Raw genomic sequence first — 11063 nt, 5'->3', positions numbered from 1 at the left:
CACAGAACCAACACACATGACCACATACCATTCCTCCACCAGCCGAGGATAGACTGCTTCATTATGCATCTTTCACTGGCCTTCAAGAAGGGGAAGATCTGTGGAAGCTGGGAGGCAACGGAACACAACAAGGGGTCACGGTTAACTGTTCTCTTCTATATGTCTTCTAATCACTGTCAGGCCAGCTACTACTTACAAGGTACGTTCTTGGGCTGGCCGGTGAAGCCTCATCTCTCAGCTCTAGAGCCACTCTGCTTGACTCGACTCTCGTGGGGCTTGCACTGTGCAGACTTCCAGCTGGTACTGCCCTGAGGGGGGTTACCGGTTTCAACACACACACACACGTACACTCAGAGAGACATACCACACATACAACCCATACAACCATGCACACCGCACACATGGGCACCAGATACGCTTAAACTGTCACTCAGCAATATTAAAAAAAAAGCAGAACAACGTTTCTTTTAATTTGGAATTTTAATTATGTACATAAATAGCAACTTAAGAATGAGGAGTTCTAAGGCTAGACATTATCTCTAGGTGAAAGGATTTCCGATTAGTCCACTTGCAGTATGGCATCACCCAAGATAACAAAGAAGCCTAGTATAGTTTGTCCTGAAGAAAGCCAATTTACTATATTCAGTACTGGCTTCTCTGCCATTTTTCTGTAGAAATACTGGTTTACTGCATGGAGTTTCCAATGTTTACCTATAACTAAAAGAAAAAGAAAACCATAAGTAAACTGCCATGGAGAAAAAGAGAAACTCTAAAACTTTGCTTTTTGAAAATTCATTAAGGTTAAACTGAGAAACCCTATCAAATATTTACATTACTATTATGACCATAAGGATCATCATGCACCAGAAAAAAACTGTAATTATTTCTGTTTTACAGACACTTAAACTACAAAGCAGAAAGGTTTTGTGTTTCGTCCAAACTACATTCAGATTCTCACCTGGCTGTGTACCTGAGCATAATTAAACGGATGGATGGATGAATAAATAAAAAATAAATGCTTAAACAGCACAGCAAACACCACATCTCTCCCCATCTGAAAAACCAAACAACTACATTTCCATCCACCTGCTGAAGGAGAGTGTGATTATATCACCGTCGGGTCTAACATATACCTTTCCTCATATCACCCCACTATTCTTTTCTGGAATGGAACACACATCATCCAAAGACACACCAAAGACAAATGGATTCTTCTCCAGATTGCTTTCTTCCCAATATGTAATGAATCTACTTAGCAATTAGAGGGTTATAAGTATTTGAGAGATATATTTTTAGATACAAATATATCTTTTAATATAAAACCAAACTTCTTAAGTTAAAGATGTAAACCTCTAGCTTACTTTTCCCATTTCAGTTTATTAATCTGTCTTGGACTTCTCTAAGAATTCAATACATTTACTGCATTGTTAAAACTGCAAACTGGAAATGACCTATTTTGATAAGGATTCAATAGGCCATGGTAGTCCATACTAGGAAATTATTAAGCAGCTAAGAGGAGGAATGAGACAGATCTCTAAGTACTAAGAGAAAAAGATGCACATAATATATTAAGTGAAAAAAGGCAAGTTATTTCATTCGTTCAACACAGCTAAACACAGCACTGTCTATGAAGTATTCTTACCGAAACTGAACCTCAATATGATGGAGCCTTCAGATCTATCTATCATTTTATGGGAAATGGAGAAAAGAGAGGAACCAAGAGATCAACAGAATGACACTAAATGGATGCACTCAGCCACAGCCAGAATGTGGGATCTTCTAAAGGATAAATAGGCCTGTTTTTCAAAAAATGAATGGCAAGGGAAAAATGAAGAAGGGACTATTACAGTTTAAAAGGGACTTCAGGGACCTATCAGTCAAATGTAATGGGCAGATCCTGTTTGGTTCCTGATTCAAATAAACCAATGCAAAAAGACAATCAGGGAAATCTGCATACTACCTAAATATGAAATGATATTAAGCAATTAGTGTTAATTTCTTTAGGTGTAATAATAAAATTGATATGTTCCCTCATGGAGGTTTCAGTGTACTTGCAAAACAATTCAAGGAATATGAGCTCATTCTGTCAAAACACCAAAAGAAGGTATGCACACATTTACACACAGAGAAAAATGTCTGGAATGGTAATGTCAAACTATTAACAGAAATTAACCATGGAAAAGGAATAGAGAACCAGATAAACTAAAAATACTTATCTAAAAAAATTTCTTTTTAAAAAGATTTTATTTATTATTTATTTGAGAGAGAGCACGAGTGGTGGGAGGGGCAGAGGGAGAGGGAGAAGCAGACTCCTCGCTGAGCAGGGAGCCCGATGCGGGGCCTGATTGGATCCCAGGACCCTGAGATCATCACAACCTGAGCCAAAGTCAGCTGATTAACCAACTGAGCTACCCAGGCACCCATAAAAAAATTTCTTTACAACAAATATGTATCACTTTTATAATTGAAAACTCCATCTCCAATAGAGAAGTAAAAAAGTAAAGAATGAAATCAAGGTTGTATATACAGTAAGCTGAACTCTGGCCCAGAGTATTTTGGAAAGATGAAATAGATATTTACGTTGTTTCCCTGTATTCCAAGTCTCATTGTCCCTGCAGAGAAACATAATATATTCAATGTCAAGTTTCTGGAGGACATATGTGGCTTCCTGGCTGCTCACGTTCTAGTCTCTCTTCCAATAGCAGATCCATCCAGTACACATCTGGCCCGGCTCTCCAGAGATGCTGATTCTGGGGTGGGGCTTAGGCCTCTGTCTTTTAACAAGCTCCTGTGGTAATTTGTTTGTATAATAAAATTTGAGAAGTACCACTGGGGGTTACCATATGAAGGGCTGAGATGTGAAAGAGGATCTGGGTTTGTTTTCTGTGACCGCTAAGGCAAGATCAGAACCATTGCATAGGAGTTACAAAAAGACATATTTTTGCTTAGTATAAGAAACAGCTTCCTAAAAATCAGAACCATCCAAAGATGGCTGCCCTATGGGGTAAGGTGCCTATCAGTGAGGAGGAAAAGTGAGAACACACAGAGCTACAGGGTATTTATGCTTGAGGCTGGCTGGGGGGCCAGAGGACCCCTCTCAAATTCTAAGACTATATGACTCTCTGCATCTCTAAAAATATGGAGACAGCTTGAGAAAGAAAAACCTCACACTGAGGGCTTTCATGGATTGTAAATAGCAGCTATGATTTACAATAAGTGTAGCAGTGATTTAAAAAAAAGACTATAAAAGAAAATTCATATTCACTGCAGAATATTTTAAAATATAGAAAGTTATATAGAAGAAAAACTATAAAAACATCCATAATTAAGATACATACTTAAATTTTTTGTTGTATTTCCTGGTCTTTATCATCTCTAAAAATGTACCATACTACCTTTATTTTTCATTTAACAAGTTTCCATGCAATTAAATATTACTGAAACATAATAACATTCCTCTTCACGGATATACCAGAATTAAGCCACTTTTTGTAGCTAAATATTTAATTGTTTCCAAACTCGTTATAATCTTATCAGGAAATCACAAGTGCTATTATATAATTTTTCATATATATACAAACGAACATTAATATAACTACTGTTTTATACTTAGCTGGTATTCATGAGTAAATATTGAACAAATGAATGAAGACAGTGAATTGAGTATAAGAGCAGAAGAAATCACACTGATTTTCTGACTTCATCTGGTATCCTAAATTTCTCTAGCCTCAGGTTACTCATCTTTAAAGAAAGAATAATTACACCTATGAATTCCCTATGGTACTTATAATAATATTTCTATATAATCTTGAGCTTCTCTACAACCATCACTCATTCAACAAATGTTTATTTAATGACTATCAGATGAATACAAGGGTGCCTACTATAGTAAAGTCTTATTTGAAAAAAAACACAAACCTAAGAAATAATGGCACTTTTCAACTGTTTGAAATAGTTTTGTAGACAAATCCCAACTGCCAAGTTCTAGCTTGCCTAAAAAACCCAGGTACTTCTCAGGAATGAACACAATTAAACAAGTGAAGGCACTCAAGTCCACAAATTAAAGATGGAATGAAACATCATACCGGCCCTTATGTATCTACATGAAGCTGAAACTGCTATAATTAATTAAGTTAATTAAGGACAAGTCATTTCAGCTGGTGCTAACAAGGCTAAAAATGATTACAGAATTCTCTTGTTCTTTACCTGATTAAAATGGGCAGAGCATGGAGCATTCTATTTATTTCCAGGTGAATTCTTCACATTTCCTGGCTTATAAAACAAAAATAAAGAATATTAATACAGTTTAAAAAGAAATAGTGAAACTTCTAAAGAAAGACTGGAATGTCTCAGCGTGCCCATCTTCAGTATTTGGCTGAATACAACATTAAATATTCTTATAATGCAACCTGACCCATTTCTCAGTTAACTGAAGGAATTACGAGGGCCCCCTGAGGGCCCTGCTGTAGACAGTGACTTTGGCACAGAGAAGAGCAGGAACTAAAGCTCCATTAATCCTTACCACAGAGATTCAGCCAAACAGCTGATTCTATAAAAAAATCCAAGAGTGAAAAGATTTCTTTACTACTTTATGCTGCTGCCATTGCTAAAGAATTAAAAAAAAATAAAAATAAAGAATAAAGCTGTTCTTCTCTGTGTATCATCCACCATAGGGGCCAAATCACAAAACATGTTTACTGTGAAAGAGGTTATAATTGGACCACACCCATTCTGCCTGGCCACCATCTGGGAACGTATAATTAGGTCATTTCATCTACCAGAAGTGATGTAGGAAAGTTTCTAGTAGGAAAAGTTCATGAGCTAAATGTTTAAGGCTTTACTTTCCTTCCTGTATGTTTTCAATACTGTAATTCTGAAAACATGTTAATAAGAATTGATGTCCATCAAGGGGGTGAACTCTCATGAGATGGCAACCCGAAAACAGTAGGCTGTAGGTGAGCGGGCAATGGGCTGGGATTCCGTGGTCTAGACTTGGTGCAGGTTCCCCTGGCGGCCTTCTCCAAGAGTTATCCATGGGTGAAGGAGGGGGGAAAGTGAGAAAGCAGGAACACATACTAACCCTGTAATTTCAGAGCATGGTTTCTAGGCAACTCCAGGCTTACTGGAGTGGCTGAAAACTGGTCTGTAAGCATGGTGATCATACATCCTGGCGTGCCCAAGTTATACTGGTTTATACCCACTGTCCCAGCATAATTAACAGCACCTCCTTTCACTCTCAAGCATATCCTGACTTGGATGATAAATTATATGGTTACCCTATCTCCAGACCACATCCACTTGATGATGAAGTTCTGGGGAACAAGGCCCTATGTATTGCTTGGTGGATCATCATATAACACCCATGTCTACTTGTTGCTCTGAACAGAGCTCTACGGGACTCAGTACCGTGTGCCTTACTGTACTCCTTGAGAGCCACAATCACACACACACACACACACACACACACACACACACACACACATACACACACGCTTGGTGGATCATCATATAACACCCATGTCTACTTGTTGCTCTGAACAGAGCTCTATGGGACTCAGTACCGTGTGCCTTACTGTATTCCTTGAGAGCCACAATCACACACACACACACACACCCCCAGAGGCCTTCTTGCTGTTGCTGTTGCTTTTCCAACCTGCCAAGCTCTTTCCTAGGATTAGAACTTGCAAAATGTATCCCTTGACCTAAGACTGGTCAATCCCACTTTCTGCCCGACTAAATGCTATTCATCCTCTAGATCAAGGCTTTCCCGTCACGTGTCCTTTGATTTAGATGAGAACCTTCTGTTCACATTCACAGCACCCATGTCCTTCCCGATTTGTATAATTCTTCCATTCATTTACTAATATGTAAGCCAAATCATTTACTAATACATAAGCTTCGTGAGGGCACAATATCCCTAGGGACCTCCTAGCACATGGTATTTAAACATTTGTTGAAGAAACAATGAAATGTTTATTCAGAACCTAGAGATCTGATGAGGGTAAAAAAAAAAAAAGTTTGGGTATGTAATTAATGAAGAACAAAAGAGATTTAAAAAAAAGAGATTTCATTTATGAAGATAAGTGAGATAACCATGTCTGACAATTGGGTCTATCATAAAAACCATATAGTTCTCTACCTAGTTAAATATATTTTAGGTGTGAATTACCTTAATGTAATGTTTGCCAAGTACTTCTACTGATATTCTTATATATTTTACTATCTATACTCACCAGCATTTCAATCTCAAAAATATAAGATGCTAAATTCATAAGCTTTTTTATCTTTTGGACATTCAGAAAATGAGCACATAAAATATTCTTCTGGTTGAGGAAAACAACTCTGTTGCTAGGAAATTTTTCTTGTTTGGTTACGTATCAGTTATAGTATAACAAAACATGACAGTCAAATACCTCACTAAGGAAATATTGAACCCATCCACCCTATTACAAATCAGATTTCTCTTGGCAGAAACTGCCATGATCTCAGAAAAAAAAACATTCTCTGACTTCAAAATATTGTGATTTAGTACAAGCCAGAAATTAACTTTTTTTTGCATTTTTCAGACAGTTGTATTTGAAATATTTTATAACTGATTCTCCTTATAATTTAATTTTGATACCTATCAGGTTTCATTGCTTTTTTTTAAGATTTATTTATTTAGGGGTGTCTGGGTGGGGTGCCCGCTCTCAGATTTATTTATTTATTTTAGAGAGACAGTGTGTGTGAGCAGGGGGAGGGGCAGAGAGAGAGGAAGAGAATCTCAAGCAGACTCCCTGCTGAGCATGGAGCCTGACACAGGGCTCGATCCCAGGACCCTGAGACCATGACCTGAGCCGAAATCAAGAGTCAGGAGCTCAACCAACTGAATCACCCAGGTGCCCTGGTTTCATTGTTTTTTAAAGTAATTAATACATTTTATTTAACCCAACATATCTAAAATACTATTATTTCAACATACGATCAGTATAACAATAATGACAGTTTACCTTCTTTTTATTTGTACCGTGCCTTCTAAGTTTGCGTGAATTTACACTTACAGCACACACCTCAATTCAGACTAGCTATATTTCAAGTACCCAATAGCTGGCTGCCATATTGGACTATACAGGGTTAGAGGAATAAGCTAAATAGCACTGTGATGGTTAGTTTTATGTGTCAACTTGGCTAGGCTATAGAAGAAAATTTATTTTCTTACCACAGCCATGAACATGAATGATAATTTCTATTAGCAAAATCAAAACACTGTTTTAGTCCAAACATTTACTTCCAATTAGTACGCATTACCATGTGAAGAGGCATTTCCAGACAAACCTCTGAGGTATACTAGCCCAGTGAAATGTCTGAGCCCCTCACCAGTTGATTATTTTGATCAATTACTTAACTTCCCCAAATGCAGTTTCCTCGTTTGTAAAATGGGAATAATAGAACCTGCCGCAGACTCCGTGAACAAAGAGTTTAGCACCCAAGACCAAGCTCACAGCAAGCACTCAATAAACATTATTTATCCTAGGTAGAAGATCATGTACCTTTTTGATGGAGAAATAAAAGGTAAGGATAAATGACCTGTTAAAGACCCCAATGACATCCCAGTTCACTGGATATGGTAAGCAGAATCAGGCCTCCCCCAAAAATGTCTGCATCCTAATGGTGGAAACTGTGACTATGTTACTTTACATGGCAAAGGTGAATTTCCGCAGCATGGAGGGAGGTTCAGGCTGCTTATCAGCTGACTTTCCAACAGGGAGATTATTTTGCATTATTACATGGGTTCCGATAGTCAAAGAGGGAGGCTAAAGACAGGGTCAGAGAAATGGGACATGAAAAGGACTCAACTTGCAGTGGCTGGCTTTGAAGATGGAGGAAGAGGGCCATGAGCCAAGGAAAGCTGCAGCCTCTAGAAGCTAGGAACAGCCCTCAGCTGGCAGCCAGCAAAACAGACCTTGACCCTACAACCACAAGGAACTGAAATGAATTCTGTCAAACCCGCCCCCCCGAATGAGGGGGGAAATGGATTCTCCCCTGGAGCCGCCAAAAAGGAGTGCAGCCCTGCTGACACCTTGATTTAGCACCAGACTTCTGACCTACAGGGTCTAAAATAATATAAATTTGTATTACTTTCAGCCAGTAAATTTGTGGTCATTTGTTATGGCAGGATAGGAAACTAAAACACTGGCGGGAGGACTCTTGACTAATGGATATAAGCCCTACAGTTCCATTTCCCATCAGGAGAGGTTATCTTCTCAAGCAGAAGCAAAAGTATGCAGTGTCACATGACATCTGTCATGGCTGTCATGTGCTAAAGAGTCTGGCCATTTTATGTTTCTTACATGGATAGACTCATTTCGTCCTCAAAGCAGCCCCATGAGGTCCTACTCTCATTTCCCAGAGTGCAGGAACAATTTCCCCAGGTTTCAAGGCTTATAAGAGGTGGAGGTGGAGGCGGGGTGGGGTGGAGTGAGGCAGAGCCTGGAGCACCTACCCCAGAGTCCACTCTCCTGGCCACCAGGCTATGCTGCATTCTGCTTGGTCCACCTTTTCTGATACAAAAGCTTTATGCCTTTCAAAAAAGGAGATGCTCCCCCTGCCCAGAATTTTTAACTTTTTATTTTGTTAAGTGATGATGTTAAAAAAAAAAAAAAAAGAAAGAAAAATCATTGCCTAGCACCTTTAGGTTTTAAACAGCCGACACTAGAAAAGGCACCAATTCAGAACAAATTTAGCTTTATGGAAAACCCACCACACCGTCCTTATTTTTATTTTTATTTTATTGTGTTAAGAACACTTAACATGAGACTGACTCTCCAAATTTTTAAATGTACAATACAGTACTGTTGACTTATAGGCACAATGCTGTACAGGAGATCTCTAGAACATATTCATCTTGCGTGACTGAGACTTTACACCCCTTGAACAGTAACCCCCAATCCCCTTCCCCTTCCCCACCCCCAGCCCCTGGCAACCACCATTCTACTCTCTGCTGCCCTGAGTTTGACTATTTCGGATACTTCATGTAAGTTGAATCATGAAGTATTTCTCCGTCTGTGACAGAAATATCAGAAAGGACCCTTGTGAAACCACGTAACTTACTGAGAGCTAAACTTGAGAGTGTTTAGCAAGCTGAGGAATTTGGAATGGAGGAAGAGAAAGCACAGCATATTTACTCAGGGTGGTGCCTGCCGCTTCCCTTTCATTTTCCTGCTGAGCCAGCAAGGCCTGAACACAACTATTAAAAGCCCAGCTTTAGAAGTTCTGCTCAGTTTTCACGTTAGTAACAGGTTTATATTTCTTCATGGATTTTCCTGCCCTTTAAAGAATTATTAAGGCTTTACTTTTTAGTTATTGTTGGCCTTTAGCAGTCATTCTACAATTCTTTCATAGTAACTTGTTACATTTTTTTTAAACCTACTGAAAACTAAACGTGCCATTTACGGAGACACACTGCTGTGTTTGGCTAATTATAGGACAACTCCAAAAGAGCCATCTGTGACCCTGGGGCTCCACGCCCACAACTGGCATCCATCTCGGATACTCAGACGTTGGGCTGATACTTGCAAAAGGGTTTCAGATCAGCAATGGACAATCAGGAAATAGTTTCAGGCTTTTATTAAGCTCCTAGATTCAGAGTGAAAACCATAATGGAAAAAAAAAATCAATAAAACCAACTACAATAAGAACTTCTGATCGTCAAAAGACACCCAAACTGAAAAGACAAGCCTCGGACTGGGAGAAGACATCTGCCAACACGTGACCAACAATATTAGCATCTAAGAAAAAAAATAAAGAACCTTTATAAATCATTAAGAAAGGAACACATTACTCATACAAAGAAATGGCCAAAAGACATGAGTAGGCGGTTCAAAAAGAAACCAATAAACATGTGAAAATGCTCAACCTCATTAGTGATCAAGGAAATGTACATTAAAACTACAATGAGAAATTCTGAGACCACTGTGACATGCCAGATAGTGAGGAAACCATCAGACTACTTGGGTCACGTGAAAAGGACTCAAAGCCAACTTCTACTAGCCAAAGTAAGACGATCATAAAATGTTCAAATCCAAATATGTATAAATCTACAAATTCATAACTAACTGGTGACCTTCTGAGGATGAGAGGGAACCGATCCATTATTTTGAAAACTGGATACATAAGAGAAAAAATAAAGCATTTATCCTGTCTTTCCTCTAACTGGGTAACTAAACAGTAGATGAGGGGAAGTGGTTCCTTATTAAAGTATTCCAGCTAATATGTGAAAAATGACATGACAGAGGTAGAATAAAACCATTTTCTAACCCCCAATGAATCAATGGGTCTAGGCACTGGGCATCAATACCTGCTAACACCAAAAGAGCAAAGTAAAAACCAGACTTAGGTGCCTATGCAGACCTACAGCCTTGCCAAAAGGATCAAACACAAACCTCATCAATCAGTCATCTGAATCCAGCTGCCAATCTGCAGTAAATGCAGAGAAGAGAGGAACATGGTCAACTGCATCTTAAGTGTGCCATCAGCAAAGCCCAAACCACTGGAAACTCTCGAGGACCAATATGCCAGTTTCTTTTAACAGATACGTTGTAAGGAAAATAAAAAGATGGAAGGGGAACCTGTAGATTAAAAGTGACTTAAAAAAGGGGGGGGGAGACTTAAAAGGCATATAAAGTCAGAAATAATAAGAGGCAAAACTAAAGTGACAGCGATAAAACCGTAAAGAGAAGTTAAGAAAGTTATTACTATAAAAGTCAGGGTAGTAGGTAATTTTGGATGGAGGGAGAGAGCTATAATTGGAGTGAGCTACATGGAGGGGGTTCTGGGAAAGGCTGGCAAAGTTCTGGTTTTGGTCCTTAGAAGATGGTCACAGGGGAGTTTGCCTTATACTAATTCACTAAGCTAAAACAATAAATTAAAAAGTTGTTGAAGGAATGCACATTATTGGGGCAGTTGGGGAAACCTGAATATGGACTGCATATGAGGTAATGTTTACATAAACAAGGAAATTTTTCTGCAGAGCAGAAAAATGCCACAGACTTATTTAGGGTCTTTGAGAGTAATACAACTCCGTG

General features: G+C 38.7%; 1 protein-coding gene across 1 annotated transcript in view; it reads right to left on the bottom strand.

Annotated features, from left to right (window-relative positions):
- Window positions 1-461: 461 nt before the first annotated feature.
- APOO (apolipoprotein O) overlaps window positions 462-11063 on the bottom strand; it is a 60544-nt gene continuing 49942 nt past the window's right edge. The window contains exons 8-9 of the mRNA XM_028122542.2: window positions 4207-4272; window positions 462-717 (exon numbers count right to left, since the gene is read on the bottom strand). Of these exons, the coding sequence (XP_027978343.1) occupies window positions 4237-4272 (36 nt within the window). The 3' untranslated portion in view covers window positions 462-717; window positions 4207-4236. The remainder of the gene's footprint in view (window positions 718-4206; window positions 4273-11063) is intronic.

Source organism: Eumetopias jubatus, unplaced genomic scaffold, assembly GCF_037043125.1.
Source record: "Eumetopias jubatus isolate StellerSeaLion01/CBP00866 unplaced genomic scaffold, mEumJub1_p1.0 scaffold_11, whole genome shotgun sequence".
Classification (NCBI taxonomy): Eukaryota; Metazoa; Chordata; class Mammalia; order Carnivora; family Otariidae; genus Eumetopias; species Eumetopias jubatus.
The sequence above is the reverse complement of the archived record's forward strand: the minus strand, read 5'-3'. Positions and strand labels throughout refer to the sequence as shown.